Source organism: Zonotrichia leucophrys, chromosome 3 (assembly GCF_028769735.1).
Source record: "Zonotrichia leucophrys gambelii isolate GWCS_2022_RI chromosome 3, RI_Zleu_2.0, whole genome shotgun sequence".
Classification (NCBI taxonomy): Eukaryota; Metazoa; Chordata; class Aves; order Passeriformes; family Passerellidae; genus Zonotrichia; species Zonotrichia leucophrys.
In genome coordinates, this window is record NC_088172.1 from 101,062,284 (window position 1) to 101,087,861 (window position 25,578).

The window sequence follows — 25,578 nt, forward strand, 5'->3', positions numbered from 1 at the left end:
AAGCCTATTCCCTGATGGAGTAAAAAAAGACTTTGCATATTATTATTGAATAGTAAACATTCTCCAAGTCTTACTTTTGAGACATTCTGCTAGGACTGAAAAGGTGGATTTTAGGTTGTTCAGAGTTCTAATGCTTAGTTTTCACAATAGAACAGTCACTCCTGTTTCTGAGAGTAATTCTCTTGATTATATTAAGAGCTAAGAGGACAGATTGAGTGAATAAACGTTCAAAAATATCAGCTTACCACTTCAGCAAGGAAGACTTGTTGGAGGGCATTTCTTACACAGCTCTGTTCTGTGGAATTCCCTTTTTCAGCTGGAGTTTGGTGAGAGGCACAGCCTGGGCTTCTGTGCCTTGAATGCAGAAAAACAATTGGGGTTTTTCCCCCCAACTTGGATGTCTAACTTGTATTAGGCATTGTGGGGTAAGGGTTGGGTGTGCATGTAAATTGTAAATAAGGGCAAGCTGCAAGGAGAGGTTTTGGTACAATAAAAAGATTTTCAAGAAAAATCTGTTCAGTCAGTGCCTTTTAATTGATGACAGCTGTCAAAGACACTTGATTTCAGGTTTCAAATGTAGTTCCCTGATTGACAGAAGGTGACTTATTGGTTGGTATTTTCTAAAATCCTGTCAAGGTAGCTGCTGATCACTGCTGACTCAGAAATTCCTAATTTTCCAGGATACTGAGTATATTCGATCACATTACAATATTGAGGACTTCATTAATTTTAACAACCACCAGCAAGAGGAACATGGACATCTTTTTCACTTTGTCTTGAATCCTGTATTTCATCACTATGCAAAATACTTTCTAAAGGAGATTCTTCGCTTGGGTCACAAATCTTCTCTTTACTACCCTATTTATCCAGAATATGTGGAGAGCACGGTAAGGAGAATGTGATTAGTATTTCTTGTATTTAATATTGCCATATTTTGTCACTTTATTTTTTCTTTGCTTCAATGAATGACTGCAAACAGGGATTTTTCTTGTCAATCTGCACCAAATGTACCTTCTTTTCTTCCCACCTGACATATTCTGGACCCATGGACACAGCTCTTGCATAGCAGGGCTGATCGATGGTGTCCATCAGTGTCTTCAGGAAGTGTGGTGGGAGCAGAGAGTGGAAATAGCCTTGGCTCCCTGCCCAGCACAAGGGTAATGCAGCCCGAGTAAATGCAAGGGGATCATCCTGAACACATCCAGGCGGCTTATAAAAACCCTTCCAAGGGGATTCAGGTACTCGAGGCTGTGTTTCACCAAAATTCAGTGAGACCCAGGCACCTCATTAGCTTTGAAGGGGGGGGACTTGTGTTCCTGCAAGTGTCATGGGAGAACTGTAAGAACTGAACTTCCAATGGAGAAAATCCATTTCCAAGAAGAAGGTAATTCAGAAGTGGTCACACATGTGTTTTGTCATCAGTCTCATGTCAGAAAAGGCAGCACAAGATAAAATTTGCGAACTGTCTGATGCTGTTGCCTGTCCTGGGCAATCACCCAAGCTCCTGGCACCTCTGGAAACACACAGTGCATCCCAAAGGCAGTTCATCCCTCAGTTGTACCTGGCTGTCTTGAGACAGATGGAATTTTCCCCTGAAGACTGACCACGAGCTTGGGCTTCTGCCTGGCTGGCTGGACGGGGCGCCTGGCATTGAGATGGTGACTGAGATGGGTGCTGTCCTTGGTGATTTGGGTGTTTTTGAACCACCACTGGCTTTCACGTGGGAACTCTTTGACAGGTTAGACTTGGGTACATTTGCAGGAGGATGTGTTTTCCCATGCACTTTTGTGGAACTCTAAGTGTTCCCGTGAGGAACCAATGTTCCTGTGTAGCATTAGGCTCTCAGATTCTGAAGAGGCACTCACAAAAATGCAGTTTAATGGCACTGGATGGAAGAGAAGCTAAATCTTACCTGTGATTCCTGTTTTGACTGTTTCCAGGCTACCTGGCTACAGAGTTACTCTAAGTTACTTAAGCTTATCTAATATTATTATCTAATAACTGCTAAGTGTGATATTTTACTTAGTTCTCAACATAGTAACTTCAAGTTTTTAGTATTTGTGGGTGGAATGGCACTTCAGTGTAATTTAGTTTGCATTAATGTTAATTCTGTATTTCCTGTAATTCTCCTATTTTCTTCCCTTCCATATTGTCCATTTTGCCAGAGGCAGTCATGGTGTAATAGACAGATACAGCTATTTCTAATGATCAAGGCTGTTCAGATGAGCATTAGGGTTTTGTTCATTTCAAATTTCTGACAGTTTATTAACATTTATCACTTTGATGAACCAGACATTTCAGTCAGTATAGAATTTCTATATAAATTCATCTCTGTTCCTTGCCAGGCGAGCAAAGGTTAGCAGTGAGCAGATAACACAGCTTAATGAGGTCAAATCAAGCTGATTCATGATCACTATGGAGAAAAATATCCTCCTGGGGAAAATACTTGTGCTGAAAAATCCCATAAACCAAACCACTTGTTTATCTGTCATTCCCACAGAGATAGTAATGTAATTACTCTCATAATTATCTTCATTAGTGTCAGGAATTATCTGCAATTCATTTCTCTGCTCTGAGTATGTTTGTTTATTTGCTGATTTTTGTCTCAGATTTAGCCAACAGAACTAAGAAGTGTGTGTTTGTGAAGCCATGCAGCAGACATCTGCGCTGCACTGCTCTGACATTCTCTCTGCTGAAATATGGATTGCTGTCTTTCAGTTCCAGCATCCCTGTGCTCATTCCCTGACATCTGCCCTTCATTACATGGCTCCCGTGCGGCCGAGACGACAGATTGTCTATCCTCTGCAAGAGCTTGGCGTGAGCGCTCCGTCGGAGCAAGTCTCCAAGGATCAGGTGGGTAACAGCAGCGGCAGCAGGCGGGAGGCACCGTGCCAGCTCGTGCAGGGCCTGGCAGATGGGCTGGCATTGACCTCCCAGTGCTCACGGGCTGCTCCTTAATTACAGCAGCCGCGCTGGCTGCCCGATCCCCATCCTGCTCCGCCGCCACGCCCGGCGTACGCAGCAGCCGCTGGAGCAGAGCCCTTCCCGCTCCGCTGCCCACCATGGCAAAGCTCTGTCGTGGCCTCCCAGTGCCTTCTAAATGCTCTGCCTGCTGCTGAGCCCTTGCTCCTGCTGCCTTTATTTAGGTGTTGTGCTCTGCAAGGGGAAAAAAGCAACGTCGTGCTGTTGACTCTTTCTGTAGAAATTGCTTCACTATGTTTTATTTTTCAGTCCCAAAGTCAGGTTTCTTCCATGCATGACACTCTTAAAACACCAAGTGACTTAACAGTAAAGGAAAAGGTTGTTTGCAGTAGCAAATGGTTTTACTTGCAAAGAACTGCAGCCTGGAGATTCTTAATGAAAAGTCTCTTTAAATTTCATTTCTAAAATAACTTACACCCCATTCTCTTACATTTTTAAAATAACTAAAATTTGGCATGAAGGTGATTCCTCAAAAGAGTAGCTAGTGAAGCTGAAATATTAGGAAAATCACAATTAGTGATGGGTTCTCTCAGTAGGTAGTCGTAATTTTGTGGAGAAACATAATTAGGGAGCTTTATGTCTGTCTACTAACTTCCAGTTGGCTGAGATGGGCTTCCATATAATATTTTTAGAGCTGTCCTTTTCTCAGTTAGTCAGTAGGTTTTGGCACCTAAAACTCTTCATTAGGCAGCAGCTGGCGAAGCAAAATCCAGAACATGGCTAAGGCTGTTGGTCTGGGTTTGGCTTTGTTCAACAGCCTTCCCTTCACATGCACATTCCTGCCTTTCTCTTATCTGCAGAATGGACTCTTGCTTTTCTTTGAACTGCTTCTTATTCTTAACTTTTAAAGTGACTGCTCTCTTCCTAAAAGAGCTCATCTTAGCATTTTTGTTAAAGCTGGAAAATCACAGACATTCTGTGTTTGAAAAATTTGCAAGTCTTTTGTCTGAGTGTGTTCTTCTTGAGGTTTTCTGAGCTTCTCTGTAGGTAGTGGCATAATGGTTTGAAATCTCAGATTCAGAGTTCTGTTTAATAGAATGGGTGAAATTTTTGCTAGGAAGTTATACTGGAAAAACCCCAACTCAAGGCCAGCCAAGTATCCATGCATCTGCCTCTACATGAATTATAGATTTTTGACAGACTGTGCTCTATCAGAATGGACATCTGGGGCTAAGTGCTGGTTCGTAACTTGAGGATAAAGCTAGTCTGCTGCTACTGCTGGCTTCTCTGAAATACCGAGAACTTGAAACCATATAAAGCTAAATTGACTCTTCTGTTGAGTGAATGAAGCGACCTTTGGCCACCCTACGTTGGGAAGCTGTGTAACATAAGGAGCAGGCTGCCATGGGAAACTGAGTGTACTCATCAGAAAGGAGGTGGTGCTGCTTTTAGACCTTGGGTTGCAGCCAGGCACAAGGCACTTGCCCTCTCTCTGCTCAGATGCCTCGTAAAGGAAGATTGATCCCCATCAATGGTCTTGCACTACTTGCCCAATACTGTAGTGAAGTTACAAATAAACTCAGGTGTGTCTTATAAATGAATATAACCGAGTTTCAGTAGGCACAATAATAGCTTTCTGCCTTTTTGTAGTGATTAAAAGGCTTCTCAGATCGACTGTAAACAGTAAGGTGCAATCTGTGAGGCAGAGAACAACTTGTCTCACCAAGGAGATAAATGTGCTAGCAGAATGGAAAGGCTGAGAAGTGTCACCTTAGGAAATACAGTGAGATAAGGTGAAACACATTTTGGTTGTAGAATATGCCAACAGGCTGGAAAATAAGGGGAAAAGGACATGGGAGAGCAATGTTGTGAGCAAAGTGTGGAGAAGAGAAGGGAGAAAGGTGAAAGGCAGACAAAGAGTCTGGAGTAGGAATTAGTGGGAAGATGTCTGAGGCCAGCACCTGCAGAGGAGTAAGGAGAAAATGTCTCCTATCACCTTTGTTTTGGTGGTTTCAAATGAGACCAGGGCAGGATCTTGCAAGATGTTTAGATTGGACAAGCAGGGATTCCAGGCATTTGAGACCACTCCACATTTCTTTATCCCATGTCTCTATACCAGCTCACCAAGCTGGTTTAAACCAAGGGGGCTTTGCCCTCTCCTATTTGAAAGCAGCTCCTTTAGAGGTGAATCTGTGCCCACTTGGTTCCCATGAGCTGGAGGGCAGGTTATCACTGTAACTGCTGCTTTAGAGTGGTCTGTAGTAGTGGTGGAATTTGTCACATGAACTACAGGATGAGGATTGTAAATGCAAGTTGATTTCAGAAATGTAAAATTTTCATTGATTGCCTGCCCTAATTGGTTGCTTGAGTATCTGTTGCTGGTAATGGGGATAATTGTAGTGATATTCTTGCTTTGATACCCACAAGATGCCCCTTGATATCAAGTAATCAACAAATCAACATCTGCCTCTCATCTGTTGCTTTTTCAGCTGCCTTCCTCTTGTTCCAGCCCTGTTTGAGCTCTTGCTCCCCTTTTCTAGCTGCAGAGTGCCTTTTTCCCCAGTAAGAGCTTGGGGCTGAGCAGCTCAGCAGTTCTGTGTGAGGGCACAGCTCCTGATTTGTGTGTGGCTGTCTGTGGGCTGTCAGTGGCTCTGTATCTCAGTGCAGGTGGGAGCCCTGGGGCTCTGTCAGTCACTGTCTCCCCAGGACATTCCAGCCTGCCTAGGGCACAAAGGGAATTCAGTCATAGATGCAGATCCAGGGCATGCATGGACTCTTTCCTGCTCCCTTCTTCCAAAGCCAGAAGAGAGACCATCTATCTAAACCACAGCAGCTCCGCTCTCAACTGATTCCCAAGCACTGCCAGTCCACATGGATCTCATCTGTGCTGGAGAGGTGATATTTCTGCAGGTCTGGATCGATTGTTACAGAGAGATGAGCACAATGTGTGGCAACTTGTTCTTGTTGTCCCTCCGTCAGCTTTCTCTGTTCTTCTATGGTGTCTGGAAAAACCACCAAAGGGGAAGTGCCACTCCCATGGATTCCTGGCCTGCTCCCTCCTGTCTCATACAGGGAGCATGAGCTGTTTATGTGCTTTTAAAGGAAGCATAGATCCTTCCTCCTGTGGGCTGTCTGTCAGAGCTAGGTGTCAGCTGGAGAAAGGAGCTCCTAAACTCCAGGAATTTACCCTATAACTCCACAGCCAAGTGTTGCCTGTGTGGCCATTTAAATGCAGTTCTCCACTCAGCCTGTTCTCTCCAGGCCCTTGTGGCATTTCCCCTGGTTCAGTCTTGTTTCTGGTTTGAGACAGGCTTTTGGTGTGTGTTGTGGCTTATTGCTAAAATTACTGACTCCAGAGAAATACAGAGCTTGGGAGCTCTCCCTGCTCCTCCCCTATTTGCCATCCTTTTCATTCATGCTTTGGTGTAGGTTTTAAGGCCATCACATGTTTTTTCACTTACTCTTTTAAACCACAGCTCTGTGCTGCTTCATCTTTGCCTCAGAAACCCTGTCACTCCCCAGGCAGTGGCTCCATTTCCTGAAGGGCTGTAAATTCTTCCTTACTTTGAGATTGGAAATACATTTTGGAATTATATTTTGCTGCTGATTTTGTGTGTCTGTTCCTACCAAACTCTGTCTCCCGTTGCTCTGCTGAAGAGATTTGGATAAATTGGGTAAGGCTAGTCTGAGAAGGCATAAATCAGGAGATGTTAAGCTTGCCTCCCATTAAGTCCTGCAGCCCTCTGGAATGACACAGTTGCTGATTTGCATTTGGTCCTGAGGTGTCCAGACTTCAGAATACCTGTTGAGCAGCAAGTGTGGCAGAGGTGCCACATCCTGGCTCAGAATTGCATCAGCCACACATCTGCTCTGCTGGGGTTCAGGGCACAGACCTGACAGAGCTCCTGCCTACTCATTAGATCAAACACTTTGTACAGCTGTGCCAGAGCAAAAGGAAATCTCTAATTTTTGTGTTCTGGATCAGCAATCAGTGCTGGAGTGCCAACTGGCAGGAGATCCAAAGATCCAAACTCTTAATTCCCTCAGTGTTAAAACAGATTAGATTATTATTGTGGTTCGCACATCTGTCAGTCACTGCAGTCATGTTACACAAAAAACAGTGGGTTACAACAGAATCCTGAATATCTTATAAAGTGCTGCTGGCCTTCATGATGCATGTCATTATTGGTGGAGTAGAAAGCTATAGGTAATGAAATAATTCTTAATTATTTCTTCATAAATAAACAATTTATAAACTTGTTTGCTTTCTCACCATCTGGGAGCATTCTGTTCTCCATCTGCTTCATGTAATTATCAATGTAAGGGAAGAATAGGTGATATAATTAACAAGAATAACTGATCCACAATGAAGAACAAAAATGGCACACATCTGTTGAATTATTTCCTTGTTTTTGCCCTTTTATTATTTTTCATGCTATTGGGTTTATTATGTTTTTATTTCATGGCTGCATTCAAGCTGTCAGGCTCTATTGCACAGTTTAGAATTGTTTTTTCTGCTCCAGCTCATAAAAAGACAGAACAGTTGCTGAAGCCCATGAAGTGTTGTATAAATTTAGTTAGTTCAGTGTGAGGTTCAAATAGAAAATGGAGGCCAAGGCACTGCAAAGTCAACAGTTTCCAGTGCAAGTGTGGTGGTATTTTTGTGTTTCTCTGATTCCACAATGATGGTTATGGTAAAGGCTATGAGTAAATGGCCTGAGAGCAGTTTAAAATAATAATTAAAACAAGAACATGAGAGGACAGTAGATGCTTGCTTTTAGATTCATCCTAGAACTAGTTTCATTTCAATGTATGTTCACAACTACATACTCAAATGATTTGTGAATGTAGGAGCCATCCTGGATGAGATTCTCTATTCTCTGAGCTTTTTATGTCCATTATAAAATTGCAGGACTTTAAAAGAGTATATATTTACCATGCTTTGTAAAAAGAAAAGGAGAAATTAGCTATCAGATCAAAACAGAAAAAAATGTGAAAGTTTTTGAACTTGACAAACTTTCTCTTGTGGGAAAGCTTGTTTAAAAAACAAAAATGAAATGATCTATAGGAGTGTTTCTATGGAAAACTCATCCCTAGATGCTGCTGTCCCCTCCAACAAACTCCCCGGGCTCTACTTTATTCACTTATTCTCTGTGGCTTCTGCTTTCTGGTGTTTAGACCTGTTCATTACCAGCTGTCTGAACCTTTCATTAGTGCCCAGACTGAGCAGAAGCCTTTACCTTGACCAATGCAGGCAGAGGAACAGAAAGGACTCAGAATTGATAATTTGACTGATAACAACACCTTGCTGTCCAGTCCCAGCCAGTCTACAGCATGAAAATTTTAGCTGAGTTGTAATTCAAAGGATTTAAAATGAAATTTTAAAACACGGGGGGAGAGGCTGTTCACAGAGGCTGCCACAGAACAATCTGTTCTGAGCAAACAAAGTTCCCTGCTTCCAGCTGCAGCTGAGAGTGCAAACTGCATGGTTTGTCACCTTATGTGTCCACAGAAAAATGTCAAGAAGGTGGAGAGGGAGAGGCACAAGTTCTGTGAAGCAGCAGAGCCTCTGCTTTGAAGTATATGCCCATCCTGAGCACTGGCCATTCCCTGTTCTGGTCTGCTGGCATGACCACAGGAACAGCCAGCTCTGCTCCTGGAGGTGCTTCTGGAACAGCAGAGCCTGGAGTAACTCAGGGGAAGCAGTCACTGCTTTTTTACCCTCTGTCTGCCTTGGTGATAAGTGTGTGCTGGCTTGGTATCGTACCTGTAGCAAATAAAGGTTTATTCTGGAGTTTCAGTTCTATTTATGTGCAGTTGAAGCACTGGAATGTACTGAATGTGGCTAAAATGTGGAAGGTTTTACAGGGTTTGGGGTTTATTTTCATCACCAGGCCTCTACTAAGATAAAGAGCAAATATAGCAGAGAGCTTAAGGAGGATGGACAAGAGAATTCCCTGCATTTTAAATATCAAGGCTCACGTATCAAAGTTAAAATGGCAGAGTTCCTTCATGTTACAATTTGTGTGTGGATGCTGGGATTACAAACAAAGGCTTGCTGTGGATAGTTTTCACTTAACCAGGGGAGTAGTATTAAATTTTAAAGCAGTAACTGTTGCTTAAAATGTTCATGTGCTTGAGTAATGAATTTTTAATGCTTTTGTAGTATGTGCATGGATGAAAATCCATTATTTATTGTTCTTCCCCTTCACTGGTGAAGGTGATGGTTTTATGGCACCAGTAGGCACACAAACAGGCGTTCTGAAGTGAGGCTGATAACAAATTTCCTCACTGTAAATGTCAGTGGGGTTTGTGTGATGCTGCCATTACATTTTGTTTGGAAGGCTGAGTGTCACACCGTTGTGGGAGGCACCAGATGGCATCATTAACAGGAATGTTTACCACTTATGTGCATGTGTGAAATTAAAAGTAAGATGACCTATCTTTGTTTTGAAAGTGTGGTGTCAGTGCTGTACAGGTGTTAATGACTTTTGCAGTAAACTGAAATAGGCACTTGTGCTTACAAACAGGTCAGACTTGGCTTAAAGCTTTTTCAAAGCTGTTTGTTAGATTGATAATTCCAGTTTATAAGGAGGAAACCACTATTTTTGCCACAGAAGTCTGCTTTCACTAAAACATGATTTGCTGACCCTACAAATCAATCTCCCTTCATATCCTGGACTGTTATTTGTTACCTCATGTTCATTAGTTTCAGTATGAAATGTTAAGATTTTTATTCTGTTTTTTTCAAGCTTTTGACTTATACCTCTCATGTTTTTCAGTTTAGTATATTTGAATTGCTGCCTCTGATGCCCTGAGTCTGTAAGTGAGGTGCCTGTGCCTTCTCTTGCTCTGGCTCCGCTCTGTTGCTGGTGGGTGTTTGTGTGTGTGGGCACTGCCTGTGCAGGCTGGCTCAGTGTGCCCAGAGACCAGTGCAAGCTGCCCCTGTGCTCAGGCCAGGGGTCCCTGTAGGGCTCCTTTCCCTAGGGAAAGTCAGGCTTGCTTCTCTCTGAGGGATGTGGAGCTAATGGGGTCAGACCTTGGCCAAAGCCCAAGTTTGTATTTGCCACTCTTTCCTCCTGCCTTGAAGAATAAGCCATAGACAGGTGACCTGGGAAGCAATGGCTGCTGTCAGAGGACTAGAGCCAGCCATGTGCTTTGCCCCCTTGCCAGCTGTAATGCTTTGATTGAATTCCTGTGCCTTCCTGTCCTTCCCTTTCTTCCCAGAGAAACAGGGGAGAACTGACCTCTCTGAAAGTGGCACCATTCTGAGTTCATTTCTTTGGCCTTTGAAGCAGAGCAGCAAGCAGTAGTCAGGTCCTTAGGTGAGTGTGAACTGCCCAGCCCTGTCTGGGCTGGGGATCCAAATGTCAGTGCTCAAAGGGAAAAAGAGCATCTTTTTACCGTGGTAACTGTGGTTCTGTGAGGAAATTAGAGATGTGTCCATGCTCTGCTCTCTTCTGCTGCTGGTTGGAGTCAGGCAGGAAATCCTTGGTTTCGTATGGAGCCATTGGGACTGGCATGTGATTGGTTATGAGTACAGAGGCGGCTTTTCCCAGGAGCTGAAGATCAGCATTTACCCACATAGGCATAATAATTGTTTAATAATACTGACTTCATCCATAAAGGCTTTGGGGATCTGTGGATGAAAATATTCTGTAAAGGTGAGTTGTTATCTGTCCGTGCCACAGTACCTAAAGAAGGGTTCTTTGATGAAGGCAAAACAATTAAGGCTGCACTCTTCATCACTGTTTCTTTTACTTCTGTTTCTGATGTTTTTTATAAATCTGTGAATGCTTGGAAACAGTTTTTGAAAACATGTTTGCAGAGATTTCTAATGAGGCTTTTTGGAATGTAGCTAGTATTTAGAAAACAATTCCTAATGCAAGCTGGAAAAGCTTGCATTTTCCAATCAGTTTGGTTCATATCGCCTTGGTAAACACTGATGTTTCTTTTTTTAACTTGTGGTTCAAATGGAGCTTGAAATTAAAATAGCTCTGTTTGCTCACCTTCTTGTTTGCCTGTCACTGTCGCTGAGCTCAGCACTCCTCTGCTAACAGCGTTGTTAATTGCTTTCACTGCTTCTGGTGGTTTTTGCAGTAACAGCTCAGATCATGTGGATCCTCCAGAGCGGTAACTATCACTGGGATTTCTCAGTAATAAATGTTGGAATAAAACAAAAGCACTGCAGGCAGATGTAGAATCCCACAAGCCAGGGCTGGGAGGGCCCCTCCAAGCAGTAGCGAGGGAGCAGTGAAGACACCAAGAACACAACAAATGAAGCTGCCCCGTGTTTGCCAGGCAGTGCCCCGAGCAGCCCTTCTGAATGTGGACCACTGCTAGGTGCTTGAACTGCAGCCAACACTTCAGTGCTTTTAGCTGGGCAAAGCCCAAGTCCTCAGGGTCTAATAAAGTCAAGTCTGAGTTTAGTGGTTAGAGCTGATGGCCTTAGAGGTCTTTTCCAAACAAAAAGAATTGTGTGATGCTGCAAATTCTGCAGCATTATGGAGCCCCAGAGTGGACTGCAGCAGCTCTGACACACCACTGAGTGTTACTGGGATAGACTTTCAGTGCCCAGTTCAGAACACAGTGCTGTTTTCTTCCTGTCAGGGCCTAAACACTTTTTCCTAATTTTTGGTTTCATATTTTTGGGTGTTCAATTTCCATGATTTTGTTTGTTAGAACAAAGCTAATGTAAACCCTGACCTATTGTAGAACAATTATTATAAATATATGTTGAAAACCTACAGCTATCCCAAGGTCCAATATTTAAAATCAGAACTAAAAGGATCCTCAGAATATTCTGGATGTGTGTTTATACCATCAACATTTAATGTAAAATTGTGGATAAATGTACCATGAATCCATTCCCAAGGCATGTGCAAAGCAAACAAAAAAGCTGGATGTGAAGCTGTATGAGCAAAGGAAATAATATGTTTGCTGAAACCTAATCAATATTTCATGACTCTTTTTCCATTGGTTGCTTGGGGTAGAAGGATGTGTGAATTGTGGATGGCATAGATTAATCCTGCTCTGGCCCATGTTGTGCTGTGAGAATTGTAAGTGAAAGCCGTGGTTCCATGCAGGGGATGTGTTGTCACTGTCTGGGGGCTGCTTCAGTGCTTTAACAAGGTCCAGTGTGAGGACTCAGTGATGGCACTGGCTGTCTGTGTGCAGGAATAGCCCCATGGGCTGATGCCAAGGGCCACCACTGCCACCCCTGTCCCTCTGCACCCAGACGGGAACAGCATGGGGTTAAGGGGTGCCAGTACCCCAAACAATCATCTGATAACCAAAGGAAATCCTCCTTTCTACATATGCCTTTTCTACCAATGGCAATTAATGCTTTTTGCCTTGCATTAGTTAATGATTGCTGGTTTATTTAATAGATTGGATACAAAACAAACATGTTAGTTTGCTATTGACCTGTCAATTATGATGTCTGATTACCCCTCTGGGGAGCACAGGTAGCTGTTTGTCCTGACATTTTGTTAAAATAGGTGGTATTATGGGACCAGTCCATCTAATTCCTCACTCCCTGGGGCTGTTTGGTGTGCTTAGCTGCAGCAAGGTGATTTCTGGAGCATGACAGCTGTTGGTGCTGGGGCTGTTGTGTGGGGAACAAACCAGGTTATATTCTGCTCATAGGCTGCCTTCGTGTCACTGATACAGGAGCTGTTTTGTAAATTAGACAACTCTCTGCAGGGAAATTGTATTCCTGCTTTCATTGCTGCAGTGCATTAAAATAAACCACCAGCCCAGCAGCAGGAGGAGATGTTTGGGCTTGGCGTTGCCTTGAGGCCTGTTGGGTTTATGCTGTTTGCTGCTGGCATTCCTGCCTATTTTCATTGATTGGGTACATTACAAGTAGTTTCTTTTCATGGTTTTTACCATTTTATTAATTTATTAAAAGCTGCATTTCAACACAAATATCACTTAATCCTTTTTCCTCCAGAAGGAGGAAAACTCTCACTTTTCTAGGAAGTTGCAAGTCTGTGTGTGCAGCAATTCTCAGCCTGTCAGAATTGCTGTCTGCCAATTCCAGGAATGTGAATTCTGAGGTGAGGGCACAGAGTCCTCCATAGCTTATTGTGGGACTGGGAGAGCTCCACACGTGTCAGCAGAGCAACAGCTCCTGTAGCTGGGGCATAACCATTGAGTGTGTTATAAGAAATGCAGTCTGAGCTTGATTTTTAAGTCGTGGGGGATGTCTGCAATACTTAGCACTGATTCTTCTCATTTCCTAAAATCTCTTCTGAAGACGTACGCTTCCAGGGAAATACAAAGGGCTTTTTCAGCTTCTGAAATGTGGAACTGTTACAGGTGTAGTCTGTATTATTTAATTTATGATTAAAACCCTTTTTGCTGGCAGATCCTTGTGTAAGGGGCGTTCAAACATTTCAAGGCCACTGGGTTTAAATGGGGTGATGGAGGTTCTCTGTAGGGACTTGCCTGTGTCCTGTGCAAACTTGGTTTGGAGTAGCAGGGTGGTTTTGTCCCTCACCAAGGCATTTTTCACTGTGGGCCTGTGCTGGCTGCCACACAGCTGATCACCATAAAGTGGTTACCATAAACCATCCTGGGCTGGCATGCTTTTTGAGATATCTTCTGGAATTTTCCCAGGGCAGTCCAGCCCCTGAGATGAATCTGGCTCACCACTGGATGTCATCATTGCACTGTGGTGAAGTGCAGCTCAAAGAACATTTATCTGGCAGTAAAAAATAATGTTGCCTGACCAAAGGTGACATTTAATTTTGCCACATTCTGAATGACTTGCTGTGCAGTCATGCTGTTGGGCAGGGAATTGATCCATAATGCTTCCTTAAGGGAGCAGGACAGCACTCTAGTGATTACACAGTGTAGTGGGCCTGTGCTGAAACCTCAGCTGTGGAGCCCCACCAGTGCAAAGACATGGCATTAAAGATCTCTTGGGGATCTCAATGTGCTATGTACTTATTGAGAAGGCCCATATAATTACCACAGCTTTTAAAGAAAGTACTCTTCATCTAGTGAGTTACTCTGTCAGCTGATATCTAGAGAATATATTTCTACTGTACTACCATAGGAGGAATTTAGAGGACTTAATTTTACTGGTGCTGTCTCCTATTTGTAGTAGAGGAAACCCTGTTAGAAGCCCTAGATTGCTTCCTTCTTGAGTGCCACAGCAGCCCTAGATTGCTTCCTTCTTGAGTGCCACAGCAGGAATTTATAGGAGAAGTATCTGACAAATATCAAAAGTGGCTCCATTTTGTATTGGTCTTCCCAGTGCATTTATGAACCTGCAGTTACCCATTCTGTGAAATGGGAATATAGGCAACCCAGAGAAGTAGGAAAAGTGCAAAGTGTGTTGTACCATGAGATGGAAAGTATTTCCTTGTCTTTCATCAGAAATTTGAAAGCTAAATATAGTCAAGGTGAAAAAAAAATCCACAATCCAACCTGTCAAATGCAATAATATCTCTTGTCTCTTAGCTGCATATTTGCTTTGAGAATCTCTATTAGGTAGTGAGACCCAGAGACACATGGAAAAAACCCACGTGGAGTTTATTCCCCTAGCCAGAATGTGCATGAAGTGATGTGGAAGCTGAAATTAGTAACTACCAACGTGGCAGTAAGATTTGTGGCTGGAGCACTGGTCCCAGTGGCATTGAGCTCCTCTTCTATTTGTGTGGCAATCTGGCTTTCCAGGTAGCTGCTCTGCACTTAAGAAAAGAGAGGGATAATTTTGGAAAGGGAGTTTTCAATTAAACACACAACCACTCAAACTTAAGTTCCTAATTAATTTACAAGTAAAACCATTTCCATAAATAAATCAGCAAGAGTAAAAACTGCTCTAGGAAATATAAAAATGGCCTTAGCAGTATGTAAATACCAGTTCTTGAGGTGTTTGATAAATGGCCATGAGTGATAGCAGAGGCAGTGTTTTGTCCTCTCCTGCAAGGATTACAGAGCATCTTACTCAGGAGAAACCAGACCATTCAGCTCTTGTAATTTTCTGTGACCTATTAAACATGCACATATTCCTCATATTTTAGTACCACTTATCTGGTGCTGTGCACAGAAAAATGGTATTAGTCATGTCAGTGAGCCATAAGAAGTTTTGTGTGAATGCAAGGTAATGCATCACTGAGAGTTTAATGATTCCTAGCAGGCTTTGACTGGTTTTTTAATGCATTTCGATGTCTTACCTATTTTTTAACAGCTGAAATATTCTTTGAACCTCATAAATCGAAAGCTGGTGCTGGAACCAAAAGTGTGTATCAACAGTAGAATTGTGGTGGTTGGTGCATCTGATGTTGGAATCTCTTTTCTGGAAACACTGATTTTTTGGTAAGTTTTTAATTTTATTTCCTTTGCTGAAAAGAATGTGTTCCCTTTTGTATCAAGGGGGTTGTTTTTTGTATTTAAAGCATTCCTTGAGTCTGTCTCTCTGTACTGGGTGTTAAATGTCTGAGCATGTGAGGATGGAGAGATGGGTGCTGGCATCCTGGATGCCTTGGGACTCACAGGATTCCAGTGTGATGGAGAGATGGGTGCTGGCATCCTGGATGCCTTGGGACTCACGGGATTCCAGTGTGGATGGAGAGAGATGGGTGCTGGCATCCTGGATGCCTTGGGACTCACGGGATTCCAGTGTGGATGGAGAGAGATGGGTGCTGGCATCCTGGATGCCTTGGGACTCACGGGATTCCAGTGTGGATGGAGAGAGATGGGTGCTGGCATCCTGGATGCCTTGGGACTCACGGGATTCCAGTGTGGATGGAGAGAGATGGGTGCTGGCATCCTGGATGCCTTGGGACTCACGGGATTCCAGTGTGGATGGAGAGAGATGGGTGCTGGCATCCTGGATGCCTTGGGACTCACGGGATTCCAGTGTGGATGGAGAGAGATGGGTGCTGGCATCCTGGATGCCTTGGGACTCACGGGATTCCAGTGTGGATGGAGAGAGATGGGTGCTGGCATCCTGGATGCCTTGGGACTCACGGGATTCCAGTGTGGATGGAGAGAGATGGGTGCTGGCATCCTGGATGCCTTGGGACTCACGGGATTCTAAGCAACTCCTGGTTGCATGTGGACCCTTAAGGTGAATGCATGCTGAAAATGTGTGTTGAAAACACCTGAAGTTGCTTTGGCCATTGTTCTTAAACTGCAGTCTTGTGAGGGGAGGTGGAGCCAATGCCCCCAAGCAGTATTGTCCTTTAAAACCAGTTGTTCCTGGTGGGATCCCAAACCTGTCTGGATCTCCCTTTCCCCAAGTCTAAGGCAGGGAAACCTGTGGATGAGTTTTGCTGTTTACAGCCTTCACAGCACAAGGACAGGGTGCTCTCTCTGCTGTCTCACTGTTGTACTCCCCAGGGGCTTACTGGGCAGTCAGACTGTGAGAATGCAGTTCCTTTGATGCAGAGTTTAATCAAATACTTAAAGATTTGCATAAATGAATATAAAACTCAAAATCTGAATGTGATTCTTACAAGATGCAGCAAGAACTGAGATTTGTCTGGTGCTTTTGTGGGGGGCAGAGAATGGAAAATTCTGCCTTTTTTTCAGTTAAGCAAGGAGTTGTAGCTATTTCTACAACAGCCATTGATAACATCACAAATTATATTTTCAATGCATCAAGAGAAGAATGAGTTTAAGTGATTTATAGATGTTGTATTGCTGGAGCAGTGTAGAAGAAAATTTCTGCTTCTTGCCCTTCTCTTAGTTCTTGACTTCCTGTAAAGCATCACATCTCATGGTAAATAGTTTCCCCTCATCCTCTTGCTTCCAGCACCTTTTGGGCTTTTAGTTCCACTCCAAATTCAGTTAAACCTGACCTTTAGAGCTGAGTCTGTTCATAGTGAACAGGCCTTTGCAGCTGTGGCCCTCAGAGCTCCCTTGGCTGAGCCTTTGCAGCCAGAGCTTGAATTTGAACCAAACTGTGGCAGAGTTGCTGCAGGACACATCGTCCTGGAGCTTGTCTTGGCACCCAGCCTCAGACATGGGGTGCTGCTCTGAGAACCTCAGAGCCAGCACTTAGTGCAGTGTCACAACATGTATATTAATAGAGGGATAAATTTGCAAAAGATTAGGTTTTAATTTTCACATCAGGCTCCTGATCAGTGTGAAGGCCTTTTAAAACAATTTAGTTTAATTTACTCATAATTTTCTAATATTCCCTGCAAAGGTTACATGCACTAAAAATAGCTGGACTGAATCAATTTGTGAGCCCTAATCCTTAAAAAGAGGAAGTTGTTTTCTCATCATTATTCTTCATACTTAATTATTTTACATTACCAGTCACCATGGAAACACATAAATGTAATTCACTTACTGATGTGACAATTATTGGAACTCGATCTTGCAAGTGTTTTCAACTTCTTTGAGACTGAAGAGATCCATTTTTCATTAAGCAGAGAAATGACCCTGAGAATGAGCTCTGCTGCCCCGTGGCAGGACACCTCCCACTGTGCCATGGGCAGCACATCCTGGGGTGCAGTGCTACAGAGCCATGGCACCACTGCTCACCCACCCAAACTCCAAAGGAGCTTTAGACTTCTCCGTGCTGCTCAGGCAGCATGTGCAGGTATATGTTTTCAGCTGTAGAGCTGCTTTTCTTGAGGATGCACAGGGATTTTTTGGTTTTTTGCCAGAGGGCCAGGTGCCCAGTGGAGGCAGCAGCACTGCAGCAGGAGAGGCAGATCCTGCCTGGCCAGGTCTTGGTGTGACAGCAGCTCTGGGGCTGCAGGTGTGACAGTGGGTGGGTTCTTATTTGGTTGTTTTGGTTTTTTTCTTCATTCCTTTGCTAGTTTCAAAGGGATGAGCAGGGCAGTGGGGTTAGACCAGAAGGACATAGGGTTACAAACCCCAGTGTTTCCACTTAGTGCCAATGCCTGGTTCCTGGAGCAGAATGCAGGGTGGCAAGGCTTAAGGATTGTGGAGCACGCTCCCAGCAATGTCTTGTCACTGGTTCCAGAGCAGGGAACCCATTGGCTTTTATCCACCTCTTAGCATATAGCTGTGGAAATTACTATTGTCTTTGATTTTAGGGAAAAACATTTTTAATCCATGGTCTTGAAAACCTCCTTAATCCAAACCCTGATGCAAATATGTCTCTGAGGATGTTGGATTGTACATAACCTGCTACATCAGATAGCCATAAATGAATGGTGCCTAAAATCACAATATTTAATATGAAATTGTTATGAAATTTATTTCCTTCTCCCTATGGGCACATGAAAATAATTATTGCATATAAGACCGAGATAGAATTAAGTATATTTTAATCAAAGGGCTGAGTTTTTTTTCTCAGAGTAGAATTGGAATCCAGCACAGTAAGCCTGAGTTTTTTGCTGTGGGACAGTGTCTCCTGCTGGGAGCACCCAGGATCAGCTCTGAGGTAGCAGGGTTCCTGTCAGAGCCCGTTATCTGGCAGCGCTGGGGCACACAATATCCCACACATCTGGCCTGTTTGGCTGTAGTTAGCATAATGCTTGATTGTTAATTAGGCTTTTTATCTTTGCATTTGTCTGGGAACATCTGAAGCCTTCCATGTTGCCTGTCACTAATTAGTTGACTAATTAAATAGTTAGTGCTTACTTGCTGATCACAGAGCTAACATGCAATGAATGGGTTAGTGATGCCCACTGTTTTGTCCTATCTGTCTTTGCCACATGAGCTGACACACATGTGCTTCCCTCTGCCTTCCCTTCAGAGCAGGGCGGGCCCAGGCCATGTGCTCAGTGTCACCAGGCTGCATCCCTCAGTCATTGTTTGCCTTCCATCACTTGTGGTGAGCAGGGCTCAAGTTGTGACAGAGATAAATCAGATGGGTCAGGGCTGGCCTTGTCACGCAGTGGGCATCACAATGAACGCTGGCAGTGACTGATACAAGCCATAAACAGGGCAGAGGATGTGGGTCAGGAGCAGCCTTCCTAACAGCCTCTGCCAGAAAATGAGGCTCAATTAGCATCAATATGGGCTTATTTTATAGTTACAATCTTGCTTTTGAGACTGTCTGCAGTTTTAAATAAGATTGCTTCAACTTGAAATACTTGTCCTTTGAACATATGCAAACATGTCTCTGAGCCCAAACTGTTCTTTCATACTTGAAATTTGTAAGTATTTGTAGATTTTTTTTTTCTTGTTACTATTTATATTTGAATACTTCTTGGTGAGTATTAAAGCTGATCTTGGAAATAGTAGTTTTCTTATAAAAAGCCTGCTCAGAATTGGAATGAGTCACAAGGGTTTTTATAGAATGCTGAGCTGCATCTGTCATCTCCTCGTGGTGACTCAGCAGGACATCCACAGCTCTGAGCCTGGTAACCTGGTACCTCTGATTGATCCAGTTCAGAGCAAATACAGCAGCATTCCAAGTGCAAACACTGCACCCAGCTTCTCCAGCTCTCTGCTAAAGCTATGGAGATGTCACCACTTTCCCTTCTGTTAATTGGTTTGAAGTTTGTTCCCAGAGCTGTGGAGAAGGTGCAGTGCTGAGCCCTCCAGAGCAGTCTCCAGGCTGCCTTGGAAGCACAGCAGACTGGGTAGGCTGCTGCAGTGGAGAAAAAATTACTTGTCTGGCTAAGCTGTGATCCTTCCCAGTAGTGATTAGCATGGATTTGATTCCTGTTTGTGTGTGTGTACGGTGAGGGCCAGAGTGAGGGTGCTGAGATGTGGACGCCAATAACTGAAAAATGAATGTTTGGGATCAGGAGTTTTGGCACAGCTGACTCCTCTGCCAGCTGTGTCCCTGTCCTTTGAAGTGGGCTGCCAGCCTTATGTTGTGAGGACCTGGTACTGCAAGGATGCCTTAGAATGTGCAACTTCAATGAGTTTTGTGTTTTCCTGCTGGCTGGAGGAGCACATGTGATTAGACCTCAACCCTTTCCAGGTTTAATGGCTGTCTGCCTGGTAGCATCTGGGAATATTTCAAGGGTGCCTACTCTGAAGGCAGCATTGCCAGATTTGTACCAGGTTACATCATGGGGTCAGAATACTTATCTTCTCTCCAATAGTTTGGAAAATTGGAGTGTTGTATACAGCCATAAAAACCCCATCACCTTAGCTTTAAACATAGGTAATTGGCCATTAATATTGGAAATGTCCTATTAACAAGCTGGAATCTGCACTGTGTGTTACTCACTGAAGCACTGGCACAGCAGTGGGCAAAGTGATGAAGTTTCTACCACACTTTAGTTTTACTGCCCAGTTTATGGTACCTTTGTTTATGGGAAATGGTGTTGATGTCTCTCAGATGTAGTTTGGAATCTGCAAGATGATTAAACAGCAAGAGACTGTAACTACCAAGGCCATCATCAGATATCCCTTATTTTCTATCTAGAAAAATAATTGCCAATTTTAAAGAAAATGAAATGCTGGAACACTTGTGGAATGGAAATTGTAATTTCAGGAAGTGCTCTCACTGAAGGAGTGGTTGGGTAATGCTTTGATTAGGTCAGACTCAAAGCTAACTTAGATTTGGGATGGAGGGCTGCCCTTGTGAATGCTGTAGCTGTGGAAGGATATGGATGGGTCTGATTTAGCTGTGTGTTTTGAGTGGGCAAGGAAAAGAGCTCTTTAGTTTTCCCTGCCCTGTTTCAGAACAATTCATACTGTAGGAACTTTACCATGTTGGTTTTAGTAACCTAGATTGTGAAAATGCCGCAGATCTTGAGTGAATGCTCTAGTTTCTGTAAGCAAACCAGTTTCTGGGAAGTGAGAGGTGACTGGAAGGGACAAAAACAGTGAAGCCACAGGAGGGGGACAAGGTGGATGGAGCTATAATGTGGATTGGAATTCAAAAGAAGAAACTGGAAAAAAATGTTTGGTAATGCTCAGTGAGAAGTCAAGATTGTAGACTGATATAAAGCCACCTAAAAAAGTAGGAATTAGTAAAGGAATTGGAAGTCAACAGTCAGAGTTGCTGGTGTTTTTAGTTATATTGTCTAGGAAAAGGATCAGCACAGAGGATAAGAGACAAGCAATATAGCCACAGTAAAATAACCACAGAGAAGGAAATCTAGGGCTAATCACTTGAAGGAGGAAGAGTGAGAGGAGTAGACCTTGCAGGAGAATCCAAATTTAACAGGAGAGGAACATCTTCTAAGACAGGATTGCCCTGTGTTTGGCTGGGATAGAGTTAATTTGCTTTCTAGTAGCTGTGTTTGGATTGAGTATGAGAATAACGTTGATAACTCGCTGATGTAATTGTTACTAAGTAGTGAGCCATCAAGTTCAAAGTTTGGTGAGACGCCCAGCTACCCGTGCTGGAGAAAGATTCCTAAGCATCCTTGAAGGGTTTTAGTCAAAGGGTGAAGGAAATGTTCTTTAGCTCTTTAATGGATTCTTGCTAAGATGTTGAAAATGGTGACAGTGGTGGCTTTCGTGGCCTGGGCTTAGAGGTTGCTCTTCTTAGGATAATAGCATCTGATGAAATTACCAATAAACCTGGCAGGAAGTTTCTTTAAAAAACCCAAAAAACGAAGTATCTTTTCATCAAAATAGAAGTTTTTGAAGGGACCCTGTTGTTTTAATACCAGGAGGAAGCAACTGGGGCATGATGAAATATTTTGCTGAGAGAGGAAGGGTGGTCATGGGCCAGGTGAGTGGAAAGCCCCTCCTTGACCCTTGCATTGACAAGTGTCCCAGTGAACACTGCTGTTATCCCTTCTTTTGCTGAGCAAATTCATTCACAATTTAAACACTTTTTCCTAAGGTAAATCCAAGGGAGGACTGGCTAATATTTGTTTCCTGGTAATTGAAGAGGGATATCTTGGAAATGGACATCTGTTGGTCAGCAGTGAATCTGGAATCCTGCTCTGGGGGCTGTAATTGATGCCCTCAGAGCAGGTTCTTGAGAAGAGCTGCTTTTGGTAGGTGTTGATACAAACAACAAACCCTTCTGCTGCTGCTGCAGCTAAGTGTGGCTGTCTGGGGAGGCAGAGGCAGCAGAGGGGAAGGAAAACCCTGGGGCTGGCAAAGGAATTAATGGAGAGACAGCATGGGAACACCTTGTTTGGGGAGGGGCTGAAAGCAGGGTTGTAGTACTGAGTAGCACATTTATCCTAGAGGGACAACTTGAGTGAGTGGGGTTTCTTTCTAGTTATTTGTATGGGAAACCTTTGTTAAGCTGTGTGAGTTTGGTGTGGAGCTGGGAAATCTGTTGGATTCCTTTTCCTTTTGGAGAAGTGTCTTCTCTCTTCTGACTGCTGTGTTCTTGAAATGTTTCCTTAAAAAAAAAGTCCTGCTTTGGTTAAATTGTTAGATTTATGGGGGAAAGGAGAACTGTCTCCATCTGCCTTGTACAGTGAGAGTGACACCTGGACATGCTGAGCTCCTGTGCCTTGACCACAGGTTATGGCCTGTTGGGACTCTTATCATCTCTGCTTCTGGGCTTCTTCCTCCCTGCAAAAAGTTAGTGTTCCTTTTTTGTTTCAGGACAGAGATTTTTCTTGATTTCAAAATGATGATTTCAAAATTTTGTTATTGCAAGACTTTATCTCATCTTACTTTTCAGTGTTTAGTGCTGAAATCAGATTTTTTTTTTTACTATTTTCAGAATGATCTTGAGCTGCCATTTTTATAAGGGCTCTGATGCAGTGAAGCTGAGGGTCCAGTGTCATTAGGACTTTACTTTTGGATAGGTTGTAATTTCAGATATTATTGTTTAAAGATTGTGTACACAGGAGAACAGTTCACATAGTTACCAACTTTAGGAGGCAGATAAAACATTATCTTCTGTCACTCCTTTATTTTAGTTTTTATTTATAACTGGGAAAAGAATCCTATAAAGTGCAAGATTTTGAATAAATTGAGATCTCAGGTTCATGGAGACTGCTTTGCTGCACTTTATTTTTTGTAACAAAAGTAGCTTGACTTGTTGTGATAATGAGGGGTTAAATGAAAGCAAGTAATTAAATTATTTGCTCAGGCAGTTTCCACCATCTAAGCTTCCATCATTATGCCACACACAGAAGGAAAAAAATACCAAACAGACATCAGGCAAAAAAATCCAGCAAAATGAGCAAGGAATGCTCTAACAAATTCACAAACACCAGGATATATGTAAAAACTGTACTAAAACTTTTCTGTGTCCTTTTGATTATGCTCAATAGATTGGTAACCCTGTTTTATTTTGAGGACAAGAGTGTTCAGTTTCTTTTTGTAGCTGTCCTCTAGAGCTCTGCACTGAAACCTAACACCTTTTACTTATTTCCCTAGATACTCTAATCCCTCCCTGCTTTACCAGTATCTTTGAGCTGTTCTTCCCTCTGTATCCACAGCAACGTGAATCCCTGCTGGAATTATTTGCTTCTAAAATGCAGGTGCACTTGTTTAACGTTGCACTGCTTCAGGCTCTTAACTTGAAGACTTTTTCATCAAATGGGAACCTTCACTTTGCCCTGTTTTATGTTGGACATTGTTATTAGCAGCATCTAAGTCAGTCCTTGTCCTGACACCACTGCCTATGTCCAGGGCCTTGGTTATTCTCCAGTTAAGAGCTTTTAGGCACCAGTAAGGAGTCCAAAGCTGTAGTAAATGAGCCATCCTTTTGTTAGCCTAGAAATAATAAAGCACAAAATCCCCCACCTGTCACCCTGTGGTGACTCTGCCAGTGCCAGCAGGAGCTGCAGCTCCCCTCTAGTGCTCAGGCTTGTCCTTAAGTGCCTGTGTGTGTGTAAATGTATTTTAAATCCTGGGGTCACACGTGCCAGCTACGCTTCTGGAGCCAGGCCTTTGGAACACAAGATAGGACATTTGGTACTTATTTAAAGATTCTGATAATTTGCACAAATACCACCAGCCTGTGCTTAAACACTGACCAAATTCTGACACTTTGCAGCAGCAGGGATTTGTCTCTGTGTGTGTGGAGACGGGGCCATTGTTTGCCTAGAGCTGTGTGGAACCATGGAGCCAGAGGGGCAGCGCGTGGCACTCAGAGTACAGCCCCCACCCCCAGCAGCTCTGCCCCTGAACCACCCTGCCCTTGGGGAGCTGCCAGCCACCATGCTTTGTGCCTGGCTTTTCCTCAGTGTGAAGGGGAAATCAAAGATTCTACTCATTTTTTCTCATTTCATCCCAGAAGATGCTAATCAACGTTTTGATGCTGACAAGATGAATGAGTGGGAAACATGAGTTAATATGGGGATGCCATGGGAGTGCTGAGGTAGAAGTAAATCATTAGTTAGTAAATTGTACTGACTGGAAGGTCTGATTGAAGCCTCCCACTCAGTGGGGAAGAAGGAACAAATACCATATGACTGGGGAAATCCTGGATGCCTGCGTGGGGATTCAATAGAGGTAGAGCATCTGCAGAGGAAAATGGTATGTGACCAGATCAATGAAGTGCATCATCGTGCAGTCATGCAAAAGAGGTACATTAATAGTGCCTAGAACTTCGATTATGCCATGCTTCTGGTGCTAGCTCACAAGGTTTCCATCCTAAGTATTAACAGTATTTAAATGTAATGTGACTGTAGCCCCTGGATTTGGGCACCTGTTGGTAAGAGACCATGCAGCATGTAGAGATGCCTTCAGCTCCACACTGCAATGAGATCTCCTTGCTCTGAGGTTGGGAGGATGTGTAGGGTGTTTATGTAATTGATCCATGTAAATAAATGCCAAGGAGCTGTGCTCTGTTGGTGTGTGAAGTTGCTGTAGTTGTTGTTCGCACCCCACGAGCGACGTTCCCGGTGTGCAGATGGCATCGCTTCAACACTCTGCTTTCAGCCTTGTGGATCAGGCTCACTCTCATTTACATGAAGACCATTTTGTATCACTCAGGCAGCATAAGGTGGCCATAAATGAAAAGCAAATTCTATTTACATCCACCTTTGTAGAGTGACCTTAATTTAAATGAGAATCAGACCCATAATCTGTATAAATATATGCACTCTGTTACATTAAGGTTATTTATTACTTTGTGTTTGGCCTGAGTATGCATGGAGATTTACCACAGATAATCCATAATCCAGAATTAAACTATTAATATGCATTTTGAGAGGGGCAGCCATAACCTTGAAATTCCTTGGTTTAAGTATGACCTTTAACTATGTTTGAATATATTTTTTAAATGTATGAATAACAAATTAACATTGGTTGATAAAAAACATTCTGATTCCTTTGTACCATTTGCATCAGTCCATCCTTAACTTACAGAAAGCCTTGAAGATTAGAAGGCTTAATCACTCATCATATTTACTTGTTTTCAAATGTCAGATCACATTTAGTTCAACATACTGTCAGTCTTGTCCCCCTCCTTGCCCTGGCATTGCTGAAACTGGTGGAAATTGTTCTTCTCTTTGTATCCAGAGCCACCTGCATTTGGGCAGAGTGAAACACTTTGACCCTGTGTAAAGGAATTGCTTTCTGTATCCTCCTGAACATGGAATTCTGAGCTATACTGTTCCTTGGATGTGCCCTCTGAATTTCTTCCAACTGGGACTCTTTTTCTTTCCACAGGCCACGTCTGAAGTTCAACAACCTGACCTTGATTTCCATTCATGGCCTTCCAGGAAAAGACCCACTGATCTCCAAATATAGAAGATTTTTAATTAACAGGTTTGACTTCATGTCTAAACACTTCCATAACTCCTGCAGAAAACATAACACTCTGTAATTCTTGTGAACTTGTCCTAGATCTTAGATACATCCGTAGAGAGCCCCAAAATACTC

General features: G+C 43.2%; 1 protein-coding gene across 6 annotated transcripts in view; it reads left to right on the top strand.

Annotated features, from left to right (window-relative positions):
- CFAP61 (cilia and flagella associated protein 61) overlaps nucleotides 1-25,578 on the top strand; it is a 102,233-nt gene that overhangs the window by 26,978 nt on the left and 49,677 nt on the right. For all 6 annotated transcript variants that reach the window (XR_010439667.1, XR_010439668.1, XR_010439669.1 and 3 more), the window contains exons 15-18: nucleotides 681-887; nucleotides 2,719-2,853; nucleotides 15,125-15,252; nucleotides 25,366-25,464. Coding sequence is in view for 3 of the 6 variants with exons in the window: in XM_064709624.1 (XP_064565694.1) it covers nucleotides 681-887; nucleotides 2,719-2,853; nucleotides 15,125-15,252; nucleotides 25,366-25,464 (569 nt within the window). In the remaining 3 variants the exon portion in view is untranslated. The remainder of the gene's footprint in view (nucleotides 1-680; nucleotides 888-2,718; nucleotides 2,854-15,124; nucleotides 15,253-25,365; nucleotides 25,465-25,578) is intronic.